General features: G+C 35.8%; 1 protein-coding gene and 1 pseudogene across 4 annotated transcripts in view; both read right to left on the bottom strand.

Moving 5' to 3' along the window:
* Positions 1–1,682: 1,682 nt before the first annotated feature.
* LOC119508451 lies at positions 1,683–3,220 on the bottom strand (annotated as a pseudogene).
* A 1,888-nt stretch (positions 3,221–5,108) lies between these two features.
* The window catches only part of ZFYVE16 (zinc finger FYVE-type containing 16), a 118,081-nt gene continuing 102,368 nt past the window's right edge, over positions 5,109–20,821 (bottom strand). For all 4 annotated transcript variants that reach the window (XM_037801164.1, XM_037801162.1, XM_037801163.1 and 1 more), the window contains 4 exons: positions 14,322–14,484; positions 13,396–13,501; positions 12,415–12,582; positions 5,109–7,348 (listed from right to left, as the gene is read on the bottom strand). In XM_037801164.1, coding sequence (XP_037657092.1) covers positions 7,187–7,348; positions 12,415–12,582; positions 13,396–13,501; positions 14,322–14,484 — 599 coding nt within the window. In that variant the 3' untranslated portion in view covers positions 5,109–7,186. The remainder of the gene's footprint in view (positions 7,349–12,414; positions 12,583–13,395; positions 13,502–14,321; positions 14,485–20,821) is intronic.

Raw genomic sequence — 20,821 nt, 5'->3', positions numbered from 1 at the left:
TCTGATCTGCCCTAATTGTCCACCACCTATTGGCCGGTCTGAAACCTGGAGAGTATCTACATTGTAGCTCAGTGTTCAAAACCTTTGCTATGCTTCTTCTAGCCATCTTCACACATGCACAGCTTGGGGGTGGATCCCAGAATTGTATACACATATTTAAAGTTCCCCTTTCTTTACTTTCCTTTTATTTGTAATCTTTCCCACACTATCTGGTTCTTAGATTCCTCCTTCTTGACGTGCTGGCTACAACATCAAGAGCTTTAGTCTCCCTACACCATTGCCTGTGTTCTGCCCTGCAGGGTCTGCCACAGCTGCATCAGTGTGGAGAGGGGGATGGTGCCTCTTTTATGTTTCTGTCTTGATATAGGGCAGAGAGAGTCCACAGTGTTCCACATGACTCCACTGGTGGGGAGAAGGGTGCTGCTTCTTTTCTGCTGCTCTCCTGGAATAGTGCAAGTAAATTAAAAAAGATTCTGCTTCACAATCTCCAACGCTAGCTAGAGAGGCTGTTCATTGTATTATTTCTATTGGTGCTAGCTGGCAGTTCCAATTTTCTTATTAAATGTCTATCTGTGGATTTCTTTTCATTTATTCTGTTTGAGATTTGTATGGTTTCCTGACTGTGGATTCATGTTTCCCATCAAATTTGAAAATTCTGCTTGCATCTAATACTTGCTCTGTCCCCTCTCCTTATGCAGCTAATTAAGCATATGTTAGAACTTATCATTGTATCCTCTGTATATCTTTTTTTTTTTTTTTTTTTTTTTTTAATTTCTCTTTCTGCAATAGTGGTAATTCCTCCTGGGTTATCTTTCAGTTTATGAATTCTTTCAATGACTCTGTTCTATCGCCATTAAACCTTTTTCCTGAGTTTTAAATTTGTTTTTATACATTCCTCCAACATTTGCATTCAGTTCTTTTACAAATAAGCTCCATTGCTTTTTAAATTTTGCCATTCTCTGCAGACACCTTCACACCTGACTTTATTTCTTTAAATAGGAAAGCATAAGTCTAATACATAAGTCTTACATGAATTTATATTCATTGCTTCTATTTTTTGCCTGTAGAGTCTACTTTCCTTATGTGCCCACTTATTTTTAATATTAAACTTTATCATAGTGTAGATTTCCTTTATTAGCAGAAGCTGCTTCTGTAGTTACAAAAATTATATATATTTTTCTATTGCATAAGCACTGGTGGACTGAGGAATTTTAAAGTTGTTTATGGCTGTGCCCAAAGCTCTCCGACAATTGTTTCAAAAATAATGAAACTAGAAGGGAGAGGGAAAGGCAAGTTTAAAGATGAAAAGATGATATGGATCATTCTCCTTCACAGGGTTGGCAATCCTTAATAACCAAATGAAAATCCAATAACCATTTCCAGCTCTACTATGTATCCTTCTTCAAAACCAAGTCTAAGACCTCTTGAAACTGGCTACTTACTGAATAGTTTACAGTTCAGTTCTTCCTGTCTCTAGGCATTTTAGAGGTGTGATTATCTGTAAAGCACAGTATCTTATGAACCTGTTTTTCTGATAAACATTCTTATTATACCAAAGCAGCTAAAAATCACTGTCTTTTCATTTGTTAAAAGAAACCATAATAGCAACCACTGATACTGTACCTCACCCCCCTAATAACCTGAAAGTAAAGATTCCCAAAAACTTAAAAGCAGAGCCAATAATTGTTATTCATCATTTATGAGAATGACTGTAAATGATCTTTAAAAACACATATAGCACTCATTTAATAGTTTAGTTATTAAACAATCCACCTTTCAATATTAGTTTTTAACACTTCCATGGAGTAAGTAGGTCTCATAGGGGTAACATGAAACATTTCCCAGGAGATTCCCATATTTTCATTGTCCCTTAGGAAGTAACAGAACAATATAAACATATCCAATTCCTTAAGTTCTTGCAGTGACCTGATATTCTTTAATATTCAGTATTACCAAACAAGGTTTCTGAAATTACATATTAAGAAATTACAGCTGCACCTCTTTTTAAAGAATAGCATTTTCTGCTTCATTTTGATTTTCAAAACCAATAGGATATGGTGCTTTTCCTAAAAGAAACTGTTCCCATTTGGGAATATATTTTATTGATTCCCAATAATGAGTCTCAAGAGACACCCCCTCAGGCTGTGGAAGTGGATGAATCCTGGTCTGTAGAGACATTTCTGCCACTTATATATCATTTAAAAGACCAAGGTTCCTTTTATAAGCAGTCTCAGCTGCTTGCATCTGATGCCTTTTCTGTGTTTTGATCTCCAAATCTATTGTCCATTTCTTAAAGTAACATTAATCTTTGTGATACTATTTCATATCTTTTAGCAAGGCAAATTTCTTAAGCAAACAAGGAAGTAATCAAAACAGAAATACAAGCTTTCTGCCTGGCTACTCGGCAATCTCATGTGGGGGATTTAGGAAAACCTATTTCCGTAGCACATTCTACACCATGGAGCCAAGCTCATCTTGGCTAAAATGCCTGGATCAATACAGATGAAGGTCTAAAGAAATGATTTGAGGGCCCTGGGCCTGAAGGTGAGTCATCTGCCTGACTGACTTGGTGCACAAGTTGAAGGTGCCTGCGGGAGCCTACTCCTGGGCTCTCCCTGGACAGTGCTGGCACCAGGCCCTACTGTGTGCTATTAGACATTATATTTGAAAAGTAATTTGAAACCTACAGTGAAGTTACATTTTTTGTGGAGAGGATCTGCATTTCAGACTTCCCTGCACCTGGAGGCATCATCAGTAGGGGACCACCTTAAGGCAAGGTGAATGCGTAAGATTCTTTCCATGAAACAGGCAATTCTAAACATGGCTGTAATGTTACATAGGTTCCTCCACTTACAGTTAACCTTCACCTAAAGGTGAAACCCTTTGGGGTTTCTCAGCTTACCATGGAGAGGGTCTTCTGTTAGATTCACAACTCCTGTTTATTCACTACCTTGCCTAGGTCCCAAACTTTGATTTCTGTCTCCATCAGCCCATAGGTTGTCAAAATAGGGCCTGGTACTCACTTCTTTTACTCTTTATTCCTTGTTGTCTTCACACCCCTTTGAAGTTTTAAGATGATTTTTGTATTTTAATTAGCTTTGATTCTTTTCAACAGGAATGTGGATTTGAATATCCTAGCATGCCAATTACCAGAAACAGGAAGTTTCTGACAATTGCATTTCTGTTCCAACAGCCAAATTCGACTCTTTTCTCTTGGCATTCTCTACACTTAGTACATACCATGGTTGGCATAGAATCCATAAACATAGGTTTAAAAAAAAAACATATAATTCTGTCAGAAAAATTAATTTTTAGCAATTTTTACCTAGAGCTGCTCCATATTAGTTACGTAATATTAATTACTGCATATAACAAATTACCTCAAAACAGATCAGCTTGAAACAACAGATATTTATTATCTCACAGAGGGAATCTATGCGTGGCTTAGTTTGGTGGCTGCAGTCAATCTTTTGGCAGGGGTTGCAATTTGAAGGCTTGACTGGGGTTGGAGAATCTACTTCCAACCATGCAGATGTTGGCAAGAGGCTTCAGTTACTCACCTTGTGGGCCTTTCCACTGGGCTGCTCACACTATGGCAGGTGGCTTCCCCCAGAATGAGTAAACCAACAGAGACAGAGACACAGATAGACAGAAACAGAGACAGAGGGACTGCACCAAAAACAAAAGCCACAAAGTCTCTTAAAATCTAATCTCAGAAGTGACAGCCCATCACTTCTCCCATATTCTAGTTGTCACAAGGACCAACATAGGTACAATGGGGAAGGAGACTACATAAAAGTGTGAATGCCAGGAAGTGGAATCATTGGGGGCCATCTTGGATACTGACTAGCATCTCATCTTATTTTATCAAAAATAAAAACAGAAAAACCTTTATTATCTAGAGGTTCAAGATAAAACACTTGAATTACACCTATTTCTTCATTTGTAAAACACAAGAAAATATGGTTGTAATTCTATCAATACAAATGCAGAAAGTGTTTCCCTAACAAATTAAAATTATTAAAAATCTCTAGTGAAAAAATACCAAAGTGTTAACTGATAAAAGATAAATTTAGTTGGCAGGGCTTAGTGTCTGGTAAATGTAAAATTTTAAAATACAGCTCAAACAAAAAACAAGCTTATAACTATTTTGGAAATTAAAATTTTGTTATGAGAAATAGTCAAACTGAAATATATGGTTATAATTCCAGTAATGGATTTTCTTCTTGCCTTTCTGCAATTAAGGCACTGAGTAAAAGTGGTTAGACAGAAACAATGAAACGTTTCACAGAAGCACCAAACCCTGTAAGATGTGAAATATAAGCCACATAACCCAAAGCAACTCAGGTAAAATTGTATTCTTCAGTGTATACAGCATGCTACATTTTGTGTAAGAAATGAAGGGGGAAATAAGAATATATATTTCTATTTGCTGCTACTGCCTCCCCAAAATTGGGAAGAAATACAAGAAACTAATAAAAAAGGATTACTTGTTGAGGTCAGAGAACAGGAAAAACAAGACACATGCATACAAGGTGGAAGCAAAAGATATTTGATACATCTTTTAATATTTGTTTTGATTTTTTTAACCATGTACATATAAGAAACATTTTTAAAAAGTCATAAAGGCAAAAAAAATTAAAACCTAGGGTGGGTTGAAGACTTCTGGCTTATTAATATTTTCTTTTAAAATTTTAACAAAGTTATGCTTGTTATTAAAAAAATAAAAATTCTGTCCTTTATTTATGAAACAATACCCAAGTCTAGGCTGCTATAAACTTAGACAGTTTAGACACCACAGTTTAATCATAACTTTTATGATTAAAATTATGTGAGACATTCACACAAAACAGAAACTGGTTTAAGGTAGACTGCCTTAAAAAAAAAGTTTAGACTTTCTACATGTAGTCTACTTTTCAGATTTTCAACTCCTGTCATTTTATTCTTAGATAAGTTTCATGCCTACTATCTAACAGGCTGTAAGACTGCTTTCTCATCTATTTGTAGGGCTAACCTCCTGGGTTGTTTTCCAACCATCTAGTCAAGTTTCATCACTATTACAGCAATTACTTCTACTCTATGATAATTATCTGCTTCACACATTTAGCTCCAAGAGGGAAAAGAACTATTTTATTCATCTTTCAACCAAAGGAGTCTAATAAAGTGCTTTGCACACAGCAAGTACACAAACACACACAAAGTTTGTTGGAATGTTGCATAAAACAAATGGGCCACATTTTACTTCATATTTCAAAATTCAGAAAGAGTAGTAGTAAAAGGCATAAGACCAAAAATTATGTCACTGCAGACTGAGTACAAAGAACCATTCTATTCCTTCAGTTTTAAAAGAACTAAAATTTCAATTACAGTACCAACGTGAAAAATATGACCAAATAAGTAACAGAAACATACTGCATGTACAAAGAACACTTTAGAATGTGCCTCCAAATGTCAAGCATATAATTCCAATTATTATTGAATATAGACACTTTATGAAAACTAATTGAAAGCTATTCCATCATGGGAAGAGCCCTCCACCATTTGGTTATTTTAAGTTAAAATCAGTATTCTTAGATTGTGCAATTATACCACAAAATAAAAACACATCACATAAAGAAAACACAAATTGAGTTTCATATGCAATTGTTTTTATCTTATACCATTTAAATAAACTTCACAAGTTATTACATGTTGCCACGTCATTTAATATCTGCAACATTTTACACATTCTTTATGAAGCAGCTACTTCCAGAAGACTGATATTCTCCTCCACACTGTCTTTGGCTAGTACTATGGATGTGATTCAGAAGGAATCATATGCCCAAACTGATTTAAGTTCTCAGTCTCTTCTAGCCTGATCCCTCAGATCCTGAGTTATAACCTTGACTTTGTTTTCAAGTTGAGATGCTTTGTGAATATTTTTTTCAAAACAGGGCTAGTAAGAATATTTTCTTTTTTTTTGAGATTACAGGAGTGTTTTTATACAAAAACATACATATATTCCACATAAGAATACAAAAGCATCAAAAATTAATAATTTTATATAACTTAAATGATGGGACTAACCTAAAATATGCCCTTTCCTTTTTTATTTTTTTTTTCTGTTTGAAGTAAAGAGGAAAGCTCTGTGCAGAGCTATATATAACTTATGTTAATATCCTGTATCAAAATAACTACCATATAAAGAATCTAATTTATGCAAAAGTAATTAGTTCATTAAAGTTTATATGTAATACACTGGTGGCAATGAAATTATGCAGCAAGGCCAAGAAATTTTTAAGGATTAAAGTAGAAGTAAAAAAAACCTAGCTTGAGCTTCATTTATTGCTACATAATGACTACTTCAAGGGTAATCTGGCCTGTCATCAGTCTTAGAAACAGTAAATTCAGCAGTATACTTTGGAAAGAAAGGAGGGAAATAATGTACTTCAATACAAAAATATTACCTATTTATAAATTATTAAAGATTTATAAAACACATACTGAATCATATGTTCTCTCTATAAAAACAATAAATATAGAAGCACAAGGTCCTGAAGTACCCACAATTATTTTAAGAATACCCATTTAACAGGAAAAATCATGTGTATGCATATATATGTATATTAAATAATTTGAGAAAAAAGGCAAAATTTTGATTTTAATCTAATCAGGGTTTATCTAATCATGGAGGTAGGTCTCCACTCCAATTATACAAATAAATTATCTGCTTTATTCAAAGAATTATCATATAGGTCTAAGATCTGAAAACTGGCCTGTGCCATTGAAATACATTTCTAACAGGCTTTAGAAACCAGCAATCTAATTGACATATATGCAGAACAGATATTTCCCTCATAAGGTTACATCTGAAAAGAGCCTTCATTAAAACCGTTATTGGCATAAAGAGGTATACCTAGGTGCAGATACTTTGGTTTAGCATTTAAATGAAACAGTAAATGCTACAAATTTCTTAAAGATAGAAGAAATCCTTGTCTTTTTAGTACTTGCATTAATTGTAAAGCTTCAAAACTTGTGGATTCCTTAAATTTTTAGAGTTTTAAATATTGTGCTAATGATTTAAAAAGATCATTCCTGCCTAAAAAGCAAAGCTTACATGTTTCAAACATCATAGTTAGTGTTTGTGGCATTTTAACTTTAGTGCTAGAGTTAGTTTTAAAAAGTCAGTTTGTAATATGTCCTTTCACTAAAAAAAGTTTTCTATAATGAAAAACACTAATTCCATTTCTAACGGTAAACTAGTCGAGTTGGAGGCTCCGCCGTGTATCACAGGAATCAGAGCACTATCAAGAGCATTGAGATAATGCTGAGGAAGAAGTTGGCCTTCAGATCCTGCCTGAAATTCAACCTGAAAAAAAAAAAAAATCTTTGTAAGGCTATTCTAGAAAATGAGCAATCTTGGTTAGTTCAGCAGATGAATAAAAAATAATTAAAATATTTAAAAGTACCATTCATTTAAGCATGTTAATAAAATACTTGATGTTTTATTTATAAAATAAATGTTACACATTCCCCTATATTTCTTTTTTCCATCTACTATGTAAATTATAATTGTACCTCCCACAGATATCATAAAAATCAAAAAGCAAAACAGCTTCATACTTTAGGTTTCCTCTCTATGAACATGTAAACACATTGGAGGGCTGAGGCTTTGAATAATTACTAACATGACTTAAAAACCTCGCAGTATTAAAAAATAATCTGCTTAAAATACTTCAAGTGAAGTTGGTATCAAAGCAAATGAGATTGTTACAGATTTAGGATGTTAAATTTAAGCCCCATGGTGACCACAGAGAAAATATAAGAGAATATCCAAACTCAGAAATATAAAAGTAAAGGTTACCAAGACCTACAGGGGCAATGTAGAGTTAATGAAAATGAGTGTAGGGTTTCTGTTTGGATGAAAGGAAAGTTCTAGTAATGGATGGTGGTCAGGGTACTGCAACATTGTGAATGTGATTAATCCCACTAAATGGTATGTTTGGGGAGGGTTGGGATTGGAAAATTAATGTTGTATATGTTTTCACAATTAAAAAAAAGACAGAAAGAGAACTAAAAAAATAATTACAGTCAAATGTAATACATGATACTGGATGGAACCTAAGAAAGCAGGAGAAAAGGCTCAAAAGGACATTATTGGGACATGAGAAAAATACTGGAATACAGAATGTAAGCTTTTACCAATATTAAATTGCTTGAACTTGATAACTGCACTTAAGATTGTTATTTGAGGGAATATCCTTGTTTGTAGGAAGTGCACATGAAAGTATGTGTTCAAGGAGTATGGTGCGTGCAACCTGCTTTTAAATGTTCCAAAGATGGACAGACAGACAGACAGACAGAAGATACAATGATACAGCAAAAGTGGCAAAAGTTTAAAATTGATAGATATGGTTATCTGGGGGAGGGGAGTGTGTTGGAATTCTCTATATTGGATTTGTATTATTTTTGCAACTGTCCTGTATGTCTGAAATTATTTCAAAATAAAAAAAGTAAAAAAACTTTTTACTTCAAATTTGTTGTTGGATCTAATATTGAGGTGGGTGAAAATTAAATTTTAATACATTTGACTAAAAATGGAAATATTAACAGTGCTTACTCAAATAACAATTATATTGTTATTTGTGCTTTCTTGGAAAAGTGACTTTTAAAAGTGAGATGAAAACATAACTTCCTCTTTCCTACAGGAACTATGTGTGTAACACATTCTAGATGGAGAAATGCAAACCTTAGCTATCTTTACATTAAACATCCTAATGATGATCCTGCTTTGAAAATCTACTATATTTAATGTTGAAAATAGGAACAAAATAAATATATCTATCAGCTATTAACTGAAAGTTCACAAAAAAACAAATGGCTCTAATATATAAGATGATCATCACCCATTATAAGAGAAATGCACCTTAAAATAATACCATCATTTTCACTTATCAAATCGGAAAAGTTAAAAATTTGATTACATACTGCTATGATAAGAATGTGGGAGAAGGAACTCTCATAAATTGCTAGTGGAAAACGTAAGTTGGTATATCCTCTATTTGGGGCAATTTAGTAATATCTATTGAGTACATACTTGAACCTGGCAATTCTACTTCTAGGAATTTTTCTTATGGATATACAGGCATACTTCATTTTATCACATTTTGCTTTATTGTGCTTCACAGGCATTTTTTACGAATTGAAGTCTTGTGGCAACCCTTCATCGAGCAAATCTATCCCTGTGTCAAGTAGAATCTATTGTGCCATTTTTCCAACAGCACGGCTCACTTTGTGTCTCTGTTGTCACATTTTGGTAATTCTTACAATACTTCAAACTTTTTCATTATTATTTTATCTTTTATGGTGACCTGTGATCAGTGATCTTTGATGCTACTATTATAATTCCTTTGGGGTGCCATGAACTATGCCCATTTAAGATAGCAAACTTAATTGAAAAATGTTGTATGTGTTCAAACTACTCCACCAACTGGTCATTCCCTCATCTCTCTCCCTATCCTTGGGCCTCCCTATTCCTGGAGACACAATACTGAAATTAGGTCAATTAGTAACCCTACAATAGCCTCTAAGCATTCAAGTGAAAGGAAGAAGAGCACATCTCTCACTTTAAATAAAAGCTAGAAATGATTCAGCTTAGTGAGGAAGGCATGTCAAAAGCCTGACAGGCTAAAAGCTAGGCCTCTTGCCCAGTTAGCTTAGTTGTGAATGCAAAGGAAAAGTTCTTGACGGAAATTAAAAGTGCTACTTCAGTGAACACACAAATAATGAGAAAGTGAAACAGCCTTATTGCTGAAATGGACAGTTTTTTCATGGTCTCAACAGAAGATCAAACCAACCACAACCTTCCCCATTCATTCCTTATGCCAAAGCCTACTCCAGAGCAAGGCCCCAACTCTCTTTAATTCTATGAAGACAGAGAGGTAAAGAAGTTGCAGAAGTTTGAAGCCAGCAGAGGTTGGTTCACGAGGCTTAAGGAAAGAAGCCATCTCCATAAGATAAAAGTACAAGGTAAACCTGCAAGTACTGATGTAGAAGCTGCAGCAAATTATCCAGAAGATTTAGCTAAGATAATTGATGAAGGCGGCTACACTGAACAACAGATTTTCAATGTAGACAAAATAGCCTTATTTAGGAAAGTGATGCCATCTAGGACTTTCATAGCTAGAGAGGAGAAGTCAATGCCTGGCTTCAAAGCTTCAAAGGACAGGCTGATTCTCCTGTTAGGGGCTAATGCAGCTGGTGACTTTAAGTTGAAACCATCGCTCAATTAGCATTCCAAAAATCCTAGGGCTCTTAAAAATTATGCTAAATCTCTGCCTGTGCTTTATAAATGGAACAACCAAGCCCGGATGACAGCACATCTATTTACAACATGGTTTACTGAAAATCTGAAGCCCACAGTTGAGACTCACTGCTCGGAAACAGATTCCTTTCAAAATAATATTGCTTTCTGACAATGCAGGGTGACCTGGTCATCCAAGAGCTCTGATGAAGATGTATGAGATTAATGTTTTCAAGTCTGCTAATACAAAATTCTTTCTGCAGTCCATGGATCAAGGAGTCATTTCAACTTTGAAGTCTTATTATTATTTAATAATAAGCTACAGCTGCCATAGATTCTTCTGATGGATTTGGGCAAAGTACACTGAAAACCTTCGGGAAAGGATTCGCCATTCTAGATACCATTAAAAGCATTAATAATTCATGGGAAAAGGTCAAAATATCAACATGAACAAGTTTGGAAGAAGGTGATTACAACCCTCATGGATGACTTTGAAGGGTTCAAGACTTCAATGGAAAAAGTATCTGTAGATATGGTGGAAAGAGCAAAGATCTAGAATTAGAAGTGGAGCCTGAAGATATGATTAAATTGCTGCAATCTCATGATAAACTTTAATGGATGAGGAGCTGCTTCTCATGGTTGAGCAAAGAAAGTGGTTTCTTGAGATGGCATCTACTCCAGGTGAAGATACTGTGAACATTGTTGAAATGACAATAAAGTATTTAGAATATTACATAAACTTAGTTAGTAAAGCAATGACAGGGTTGGAGAGGACTGACTCCAATTTTGAAAGAAGTTCTACTGTGGGTAAAATGCTCTCAAACAGTAACACGTGCTACAGAGAAATCTTTCATGAAAGGAAGAATCAGGCAAAATAGCAAACTTCATTGTTGTTTTATTTTAAGAAATTGCCATAGCTACCCCAACCTTCAGCAATCAGCAGCCATTAGCATCCAGGCAAGACCCTCCAAACAGCAAAAAGATTATACTCACTGAAGGCTCATATGAAGGTTAGTGTTTTTTAGCAATAAAGTATTTTTAAATTAAAGTATGTACATTGTTTTTTTTGATATAATGCTATTGCAAACTTAATAGACCACAGCAGAGTATAACGACTTTTACACACACTGGAAAACAAAAAAAATTGTGTGAATTGGTTTATTGCAATATTCTCTTTATTGAAGAGGTCTGGAACCAAACCCAGAATCTCTCTGAGGTATGCCTGTACTCACATTTATGAAAAAGCAAAATTTTGTGGACAACTGAGATGTCAATACACACATAGTGAACATGCATTAAGAACTTGTTAAATGAACTACGGCACATTTATACAATTGACTACTAAGCAACTATTAAAAAGAATATGTACTGTAAAAAATAACTATAAAAGGGAGGTGGGTGCAAAAAGGACACATGCACTTATTTGCTTGGACATGCATAAAATCACAAAGAATACATAAGAAATGAGTAACATTAATTGTGTAAGTTGGGGAGGAGGAGTGAGTGGGAGTACGGAGGTGAGCTATGGGGTTAGGGGCAAAGGTAGGAGGGAGATCTGTAGGAACCATTTACACAACTGTAGTAGGAACCATTTACATTGCAGTTTGGAGTGTGAATACTGTTCTCTGGAAATGTTCAATTAAGTGGCCCTGTTATATATACACATCTACAGACTTTTGTAATTTTAAAACATGCAAATACAGAATCTAGAGAATCACTAAACAAACCTACTTATCAGGTAGGACTGTTGTGGAGCAAAGGTAGGCAAACTATGGTCTGCAGGCTAAATCTGGCTTGCCACCTGTTTTTGTAAATAAAGTTTCCCTGGAACACAATAATACTCATTTGTTTACATATTGTCTATGTTGCTTTAGCACTACAATGGCAGAGTTGAGAAGCTGTGTCAAACCATCCAGCCTACAAGGACTAAATTATTTACCTCTGACCCTCTGCAGAACATGTTTTCTGACCCCTATTGTGGAGATTAAAATAGAAAATGTAGGTGAAGTGTGTAGCACACATTTGATACTTGACAAATTTTAGTTCCTTTCACCCCAAAATAAAATGTTAAATAAAAAACAGATAATATATAATACATTAATTTCAAAAATACACACATAAACATGCCTCACCATATCAGTGTCAATGGATACTCTGAGTCCAATTTTATTCATCCCATTATTTTTTAGAGTTTTCAGGTGGGGGCACAGTGCAGCACTACAAGCCATGGCTATTTCTTTTGCAAACTGATAAGGAGTTGCAGAAATAGATAAATCCTGGTCCTTTAGAAAGTAGAACACCTGAAATGTATTTATTTGGGAAACAAGTCATGATCAAGAGCAAAAAGTAACTTAAAAATGCAACAATTGTTGCTTTCAATTCAACCTTGTTAATTGTTAGTACCAAGAAATTCACTAATTAAGAGCATTCTATATCTATAGCCAAATCTATAGTAGAAATAAAAACTTAATACCAAAGGTTATGGAATTTGGGGATCCTTTAGCTATTTTTGCCTAAAGTTAACTTGTAACAAAAAAGCCTTATTAACTCAGTCCTCAGAAGGGTATAAGGAGTCCATCCTATATAAGATCACCATCCAGTGAGAACATTTATATAAAGCTAATATCAAACAAGGAAATAATGTTCTATTGCCTGCTATCCCTGTCACTAGTCTAAAGCAAAATCAGGTGAGAATAAGGTTTAACACAATTCAACATTCCTCCTAAAATAATCCAAACATTTTTGCTGACAATTCACAATCAGTATTCGCATATGAGAGGAATTTTTATGTTTTTTTTTTTTTTTGGTAAAATACAAGAAAAGTGAGAAGAATATGGTCAAATGTACAAACAAAGATGGCAATGATGTCAAAACTAAACTGAACTGGCAGGTAGTACCAACATACAATAGCCTGAAATAATCTTATAGAAACCCAAAACTGATATATAAAGGCAGTGTGGGGTGGAGACACGTGTTTCAATGTGTAATATAAAAAGTGTAATAATTTGCACTTAAATGTTCAGAGATTAAGTACCACAAAATCTCTGAGTTTAAAAAAACAAAAACAATATCCATCACACTTGCAAAAGGAAGGAATCCTCTTTCTTGATTACCTCAGTACACTTGACCATCTTCTCATCACTTTCAAAATCTGCTTCAAGTTTTATTTTTTCACTTGGAAATCCTTGTAATGCTATGCCATCCACTGAACTGATAACACTACAGAATAAAACATAATACAATAAGAATAGTAGCAGTAGAATATTTCCTATGAAATGAATTACTAGATTTAACAAATGGGATAAGGAGAGAAACTGTGAAAGCTATACATTTAAAGAAACAAGATATCTCAATTATGTATATCAGTAGATCACATTCATTTACCAAGATTTCTTGACTGCATAGCCACATTTTTTGTTTAGTATATTATACCTAATTTCTTATGTGCCCAATTCAGACATGAAGGTCAAAATAAAAAGCTGTCTCATGAATTCAAAACCTCTATTTTCGAATCCTTCAGTGTTAGCCCTCTTCTTCTTTCTTTGCTCCAGACACCTTAACTAGTCTCCAAAACAGAAAGAAAATGCATAACTGAAAAGATGGAGTGGCAGTAATAATTTGTAAGACCTCTAACGTACATATTATTAAATTCAGTTGTTCTTATCAACAGTGAATCAACATAATTTAAAATAATCACTCAAAGGGAATCTTTCACTTACCAAAAATAGATACTATATGACCGAAAAAGTATGTTACCTTTCTCAGCCTTGACATTAAGCCTACACTACTACATAACGGCCCTTTTATCACAGGCCACCCTTGAATAATTTACAGCATCTTGGTCAAGAAAACATACGTAAGGTTGGGGAAGCACATATTTGAAAAAATATTGCATTAATTAATTAAAGTATAAATTCTAAAATTAATGGTATAATTCTATGCCCACTCATAAAATATTTAATTTTATTAACAGGTTGTTTTTAGTCCCTCCTCTCCTCCAGCCCCATTAAATCAATTGCATTTTAGTAAAATTTCCTACCCTTTGTTTCCTTTTTCTTCAGAATCTACCCAGCAGATGTCCACATACTCTCTCAGGTCGGCTGCATCAACTTTCCCACATGTAATTTTAAAGTCTTTTTGCTCTCGCAGAGCTAACCGTAAGCCATCCATGGTCTCTGGAGTTATTTGTACCATTAAGCCATCTAGAAATGAGAGTTATGTTTCATATTTCTTACATCAAATATCATTTTGCATGTATAAGCCATAAAATTTGCTATCAAAGTATGCTCTGTGCAAGATATGTTTTAAATTATTTTTTAAACCCACCTTAATGGCTGTTCTCTACTGGGAAATGAGAAAAATATTTCACACAGATAAGGATTCATTTTTAAATTTTTTTTCTTTTGGTTTTTCTCTTTTTTTTTTTTTTTTAAAGGATTCATTTTTTTAAAGGTTAAACAGGTAAGGGTGAGAATTATACTTCTGGCTGTGATGAAATTACAGGTACCAAATTAGCCCTTTCTGACAACCAACCACGAAACTGAACACAAAATATATGAGACAACTGTTTTTAGGTACTGGACAATAGGGAGTACAGTACTGTGATCCCTAATGGGAAACTGAAGAGATACGTCCACAATTACCCAGGCTCCCTACCTGGGAACAATTTCCTCACAGTGACCCTCAAAGCCTACAATTTCCTTACTGAGTTGAGAACACAGAGATAAGATTTTGAGAAAGTCTGGAATCTGGGAGTGTACCGGTTTGTATATAATATGTCCCCCAGAAAAAGCCATGTTTTTTGATGTAATCTTGTGTGGGCAGATGTATCAGTGTTGATTAGATTGTAATTCTTTGAGTGTTTCCATGGAGATCCGCCTTGCCCAACTGTGGGTGATGACTCTGATTGGGTAATTTTCATGGAGGTGTTACCCCACCCATTGAGGGTGGGTCTAAATAAAATCACTGGAGTCATATAAATGAGCAGACAAACAGAGGGAACTCAGTGCAGCTGAGAGTGACATTTTGAAGAGGAGCTACAGCCAAGAGGGACACTTTGAAGAATGCACAGAAGCTGAGAGAGTAGCTGCAAATGAGACAGTTTGAAGATGGCCGTTGAAAGCAGACTTTTGCTCCGGAGAAGCTAAGAGAGGTCAAACACCCCAAGAGCAACTAAGAGTGACATTTTTGAGGAACAGCAGCCTAGAGAGGAACGTCCTGGGAGAAAGCCATTCTGAAACCAGAACTTTGGAGCAGACGCCAGCCGCGTGCCTTCCCAGCTAACAGAGGTTTTCTGGACACCACTGGCCATCCTCCAGTGAAGGTACCTGATTGTTAATGACTTACCTTGGACACTTTATGGTCTTAAGACTGTAACTTTGTAACCAAATAAACCCCTTTTATAAAAGCTGATCTATTTCTGGTGTTTTGCATTCTGGCAGCATTAGCAAACTAGAACAGGGAGCAATATACTGACGAGGAGGGAACTTCACAGAGGGGTCACCAGAAGATGGTAGAGGTGGGTTCCCTTTGAGTCTTGGGGAAACATTAACAGGGTGGGACTAGATGAGGCCAACCAGAGAAAAGCTATTACAATGTTCAGAATAGAACAAAGATACTAGAAGTCAGGCAATGTTGGAGATGGTGGTGGACTGACTCAACCAAAGCGGAGAGATATGAATACCTAATTCATATACTCCCTAACAAAGTCAAAATGAAATTCTTATATTCAGACAACACAAAGTTTGGAGATTGAGTCCTGAAAAGTTAGGGGGTTGGTAAGCATTTTGGGATTTCCATAGATTCACCTTAACAAAATAGAAAATGAAGCCTATAAAAGCTAAAGGGGATCAGCAACTAAAATGACTGCTAAAACAAAAATAAACCTTCCTTAGCAAAAGCTAATAGAATCTAAAATCTTAAAGCATATCAATAATAACAAATACACAATAAAATATTACCTGACAGAAATTAGGAAAATATGAACCTCAAGGTAACTGAAATCAACCCTGAGATGGCAAAGATGTTGGAGTAAACAAACAGTTTAAAACAGCTAATATAAATAGACCTAAAGGAAAATACATTTAAAGAATGACAAGCAACTATGGGCTAAATGAATAAGCAAAAAAAAAAAAATCTTAATGAAAACCAGAAATTGTAAAAATGACGAAAAAAAATTCTAGAACTGAAAAGTGCAATTTAATTGAAATAAAAACCTTAATGGATAGGCTTAATAGTAGATTGATGATGTTACATAGGAAAGTCAGAGAAGATGAAGATAATAAAAATTATCCAATCTGAATATCACAGAAAAAAAGAATGGAGAAAAATTAACAAAGTCTCAAGAATACATGTTCTCGAGACAAGAGACTGAGACAGAAAAAAAATTGAAGAAATAATGGTCAAAAATTCCCAAAATTTAATGAAAAAAATATTGACACATATTCCAAGAAGACCAATAAATGCCAAAGCAGGATAAATACAAAGAAAGCCATGTAAAACACATCACAGTTAAAGTGGTAAAAACAAAAGATTAAGAGGACATTTTGAAAACAAACCAAGGAAAAGGTATATTAAATACAGAGGAACAAAAATAAAAATTATTGCTGACTTAATTAGAAATAATGGAAAGGATCCAAGAAGGCAAATTGAGACAGAAGAGCAAAATTCTCCTCCATTGAAAACACCAGAAAAAGGAGAGAAAGTGCTCTAGAACAGCAGTTCCAGGGCTCCACCGCTGGGCAGGGACTTCTACACCCATAGTGAATGTCTACTTGGAAAAACTGAGAGGCTGTGTTTAGAGATGGGTGAGTGTTCGGCCTGGAGCACTGCCAGGAATGGGCGGCTGGGGCTGCCTGACGGCCAGTGGGGAGCAGCCTTCCACGCCCCGGACACCCTCCTCAGTACTTGGCATGGGTGATAACCCTCCAGAGACCCATGACCAAAAGCCCCTGTGCCAGGGACTGGCCGTTGGAGCAGGCCAGTGATTGCGGAAGTGGGTAGCTTTCCATGCACTGAGCAGCCATCTTTGCAGCTGCCTGGGAAACAACCCTTCACAGCCTCATGGCTGAGAATTTCCTTGAGGGAATTCAGGATTTGGCAGGTTTGCGGCAGCATCCACTCTTCCTCCACAGAAGCCCGCATGGTGCACAGCCTATAGGCAGTGCAAGGAGCCTTCCCCCAATCCCAGGGGCTCGTGGGTGCCCGGCAGAGAGGGACTGTGGGGCATCTGAGATGAAAGGTGAGACCCGCGGCTCTGCAGCCAAAGAATACTGCACCCACGGCCCCGGGAACAGCCAGGACCACTGTGTCCTGGAGTGGACTCCCTGCCAAATTGCACAGGGCATGCCACCTACCCACAGGGCTGGTAGTCCCTAATGCACAAGGAAAACTGGTACACTGATAGGACCCCACTCAGTGAACAGACAAAGTTGGGGAGAGCTGGCTTGAGGGTAAGAGGTGGCTCAGGAGTGCTACCAGCTCCAGCAAGCTGTAGCTCTGTAAAATTACAGATAAATGTTCAAATAAGCCTGCATATCCTAAAAGAACCCTATCAAGTTAAGCAAATTCCAAGAGTAACAGAAAATTATAAAGCATGTGAAGAAAACAGATGATACGGATAACCCAAATGCCCAAATTAAAAAACCAAAGGAGATACAGAACTTGGAGCAATTAATCAAAGAACTACTCATAAACATGAATATCATAGCTCAGGATATAAAGGACATCAAGAAGATCTTAGAAAAGCTTAAAGAAGAATTTGCAAGAGTAAATAAAAAAATAGTGGATCTTAGGAAAATAAAAGATACTATTCATCAAATTAAAAAGACTCTTGAGACACACACCACCAGATTTGAAGAGGTAGAGGAATGAATTAGTGAACTCAAAGATAGCCTGATGGAAAGCGAAAGCACAAAAGAACGAATAGTGAAAACAATTGAAAAATTTGAAATGAATCTCAGGGAAATGATGGACAACATGAAGCACACAAATATAAGAATTATTGGTGTTCCAGAAGGAGAAGAGTAAAGGGTTAGGAAAAGTATTCAAAGAAACTGTTGGGGAAAACTTTCCAACCCTGCTAAATGACATAAATATACAAATCAAAGATGCTCAATGAACTTCAGATACAATAAATCCAAATAAACCCACTCTGAGACATATTCTGATCAGACTGTCAAATGCTGAAGAGAAGGAGAAAGTTCTGAAAGCAGTAAGAGAGAAACAACTCACCACATACAATGTAAACAACATAAGTCTAAGTACTGACTACTCAGCAGGCACCATGGAGGTGAGAAGGCAGTGGTATGATATGTTTAAAATTCTGAAAGAGAAAAACTGCCAGCCAAGAATTCTTTATCCCACAAAGTTCTCCTTCAAAATTGAGTGAGAGCTAAAATTTTCACAGACAAACAAATGCTGAGAGAATTGTTAACAAGAGACCTGCCCTATAAGAAATACTAAAGGAAGCTCTCAGGCTGACAAAAAAAAAGGAGACAGAGGTCAGGAGAGGGCACAGAACTGTTTTAGTAATGGTACATTAAAGGAAATGAAGAGAGAAAGGGGAAAAAATACAACTGACAATTAAAAAACCAAAGGATAAGATGGCTGATTTGAGAACTACCCTCACAGTAATAACTTTGAATGTGACTGGATTAAACTCCCCAATTAAAAGAAAGATTGGCAGAATGGATTAAAAAATATGAACAATCAGTACGTTATTTAAAAGAGACTCATCTTAGAACCATGGGCACAAAGAAATTGAAAGTGAAAGGATGGAAAAAAATATTCCATGCAAGCTACAGCCAAAAGAAAGCAGGGGTAGCAATACTAATTTCAGATAAAATAGACTTTAAATGCAAGGATGTCACAAGAGGCAAGAAGGACACTATATACTAATAAAAGGGACAATTCACCAAGAAGAAATAACAATCATAAATGTTTATGCACCCAATCAAGGTGCTCCAAAGTACATGAGACATTGGCAAAACTGAAGGAAGCCAGAGATTGTGGGAGACTTCAATACATCTCCTATAGATCAACCAGAAAGAGGACCAATAAGGAAACTGAGAACCTAAACAATATGATAAACAAATTAGACTTAACATACATACAGAGCATTACATCCCAAATTACCACAATATACATTCTTCTCCAGTGCTCATGGAACTTTCTCCAGAATAGATCATATGCTGGGGCATAAAACAAGCCTTAATAAATTTAAAAAGATTGAAATTATTTAAAGCATAGTCTCTGACCACAATAGAATACAACTAGAAGTCAATAACCATCAAAGATCTAGAACATTCACAAATATCTGGAGGTTAAACAACACACTCCTAAACAATCAGTAGGTCAAAGAAGAAATAGCAACAGAAATTGCTAAGTATCTAGAGATGAATGAAAACGAGAACACAACATATCAAAACTTATAGGATGCAGTGAAGGTGGTACTGAAGGGGAAATTTATAGCTCTAAATGCATACATTAAAAATGAAGAAAGTGCTAAAATCAAAGAGCTAATGGAAAAATGGAAGAAGCTAGAAAATGATCAGCAAACGAATCCTAAAGCAAGTAGAAGAAAAGAAATAACAAGGATTAAAGCAGAAATAAATGATGTGGAGGACAAACAAACAAACAAACAATACAGAGAATAAATAAAACCAAGAGTTGGTTCTTTGAGAAGATCAACAATACTGACAAACCCTTAGCTAGACTGAAAAAGTCAAAAAGAGAGAAGACCCAAATACCCAAATAAACAAAACAATTAACGGGAGGGGGGACATTACTGCAGATCCCAAAGAAATTTTAAAAATCATAAGAGGATCCTATGAACAACTCTATGCAAACAATCTAGATAATTTAGAGGAAATGGGTAATTTCCTGGAAACACATTGTTCTTGTTTGCTAATGCCGCTTGTTATGCAAAATACCAGAAATGGACTGGCTTTTTTAAAGGGGGTTTATCTGGTTACACAGTTACAGTCCGAAGGCCATAAAGTGTCCAAGGTAAGGCATCAACAATCGGGTACCTTCGCTGAAGGATGGCCAATGACGTCTGGAAAACCTCTATTAGCTGGGAAGGCATGTGGCTGACTTCTGCTCCAGAGTTCTGGTTTCAAAATGGTTTTCTCCAAAACATCAGTGTCAGATTCCAATGGCCATCTTCAAAATGTCACTCTCAGTTGCTCTCTGCATCTGGGCCTGTTGTGGCCCTTTTTAAAGCACTCCAGTGATCCAATAAAGACCCACCCTGAATGGGTGGGGCAACACCTCCATAGAAATAATCCGATGAAAGGTCTCGCCCACAGTTGTTTGAGTCACATTGCCATGGAAACACTGAACCAATAGGTTCCAACCTAATCAACGTTAATGTCTGCCCCCACAAGACTGCATCAAAGAACATGGCATTTTGGGAGACATAATACATCCAAACTAGCACATTCCACCCCCCCCGACTCCAAAATGACATGATCTTTCCATATATAAAATACATTCATCCATCACAATATCACAAAACATTAAATCATTTCGGTAACA

This window comes from Choloepus didactylus, chromosome 13 (genome assembly GCF_015220235.1).
Source record: "Choloepus didactylus isolate mChoDid1 chromosome 13, mChoDid1.pri, whole genome shotgun sequence".
NCBI classification, from domain to species: Eukaryota; Metazoa; Chordata; class Mammalia; order Pilosa; family Megalonychidae; genus Choloepus; species Choloepus didactylus.
Note: the sequence above shows the minus strand (reverse complement) of the source record. Positions and strands in the feature narration are given on the sequence as shown.